Source organism: Cyberlindnera jadinii (assembly GCF_001661405.1).
Source record: "Cyberlindnera jadinii NRRL Y-1542 unplaced genomic scaffold CYBJAscaffold_57, whole genome shotgun sequence".
Classification (NCBI taxonomy): domain Eukaryota; kingdom Fungi; phylum Ascomycota; class Saccharomycetes; order Phaffomycetales; family Wickerhamomycetaceae; genus Williopsis; species Williopsis jadinii.
The window spans coordinates 1-1,764 of record NW_017963708.1 but is presented as its reverse complement, the minus strand read 5'-3'; the positions used below and the strand labels follow the sequence as shown (position 1 = coordinate 1,764).

The window sequence follows — 1,764 nt, the reverse complement described above, 5'->3', positions numbered from 1 at the left end:
CAAACGCTGGTAAGGTGTCTTCTTTGTGCTCTCATCGTCATCCATACTGTCGCGTAGTACACTCCCTTTCTTCTTCTTCACGTGAACAACATTTGCAAAGTTCATAACTATGGGGTAGCACTATGATATATTCCACGTGTCTTGTTTGATTGCACCTCTCTAGTGCTGTATATTGGCCAGATGGTTAAGTGAGAATGAATGAATAGACCAGTTACCAGGAGCAAACCAACAATTATCAACAACTATCAACAAAACACTCGTAACTAGGGAAAAAGAGCTGGAAACAAACAAGGCCCCTCCTTCCAATACGAAAAAAAAAGTATGTGTCCGCCGGTGTTTTTCAGCGTCTTGTGTTGGTGTGTGGGTTGTTTGTGTAAGATTTTAGTTTTGGCGCCTTCCACCCCCGGAACAGTTGAAAAGGGTAAGCGCGCGGTTTTTAAGGACAGACATCCAGATAGCCTGTATTTGTGGCGCACCCGACTATCGCCGAAAGATAAACAATGCTGTTCTCAGGGCAACGGGTAAAGGTTAAAGCCACACCGAGATGGTGTACTACCCTTTGGTGGGATGATTGATATGTCTGTTATACTGTGGTTATGTATTTACGATGTGTTGGCGTGTCAAATGATCAGCCTTCTTATGCCGTCAACTTTCCACTCCTTTGAAGCGTAGTCATAACGGCATCCTAGTAGTTTTTGGCCTGTGATAGGACATCTACCACCGTGTTTGGCATCTCCCTCTGTGAGATGGCGAGTTATACAGGGATAGCAAAACACGTAGCCTGTCTCAATGATCGCATGGTTGGTGATATCCTCGGCACAGAGTGGGCACTTTGGTGAGTTTTGTAGAGGGTACTGGCCTGGTGGTGGCGGAATGTCTTTGTCAAACCTCTGGTTACTCAATTTTGAAGCAAATTCGCTTGAGTTCCACCACTCGAGGAATTTCAGAACGAAGATTGCCAATGGGAATGCTGTTGTAGAGATTTGTCCTGCAAATGCCTGCATAGGTTCGTAGTACCTGGTTGCAACTGACAGAAACTCCTGTCCAAAGCTTGGTGGTCTCGTTGCACTACTCCGGTCAATTCCGATTTCTGGTGATGCAACTTTCTTCCTCTCGTGCAATTCATGATCAAACTGGGTTATTCTTGAGTATTCAATGCTCAACAGCCAGTCAATGATGCTTGGACTCTTCGAGCCTCCAGAAAGATATACGATTTGACATAAAAGGTTCAAAAGTCTCAGCAGCTTCTTCAACTTTGGGTACAGTTTGACGAACCAAACTTTTAGCCAACTCCTCCAATCTGTGATTTTCAGTTGTCTCAGTGTAACCTTCACCATGAGCCGTTCATAGAGAACATCCAACTTCTCTCTCACATAGGAAACCCCCACCGTGTTGACCAAAGTTCCAGCGATTTGAACCGAACTCAATCTCCTTTGAGTCTCAATCAAGTTGAATATTTGATCCTGGTTCACAACCTCAACATTGACCTTGCTTGCCCTCTTCAGCCCATAAAACTTATCTGTGAACGTAGCGTTCCACTTCCGCAGAAAATACCACTCCAATAGCCCTCTCAGGGTCAGATTGATCTCGTCGAATCTCAATGCTAATGGCAACAACTGGCGTGGGTACTTCTGTGCATAGTGGACAATGATGTACCTCAGAGAAGGCGATAACAACCCGGACAGCTCATCAGAGGAGACAATCTCAAACAGAGTCGGCGTTGAATTCAATGATCGCGGGTCTAAAGATGAGTAATAGTCCATT

General features: G+C 45.0%; 1 protein-coding gene across 1 annotated transcript; it reads right to left on the bottom strand.

Annotated features, from left to right (window-relative positions):
* Positions 1-541: 541 nt before the first annotated feature.
* PEX12 (ubiquitin-protein ligase peroxin 12) lies at positions 542-1,764 on the bottom strand (the record flags this gene model as incomplete). Its single annotated transcript, XM_020216087.1, has 1 exon — positions 542-1,764. A coding segment is annotated over one exon (1,144 nt), but the record flags the coding sequence as incomplete, so codon positions are not given.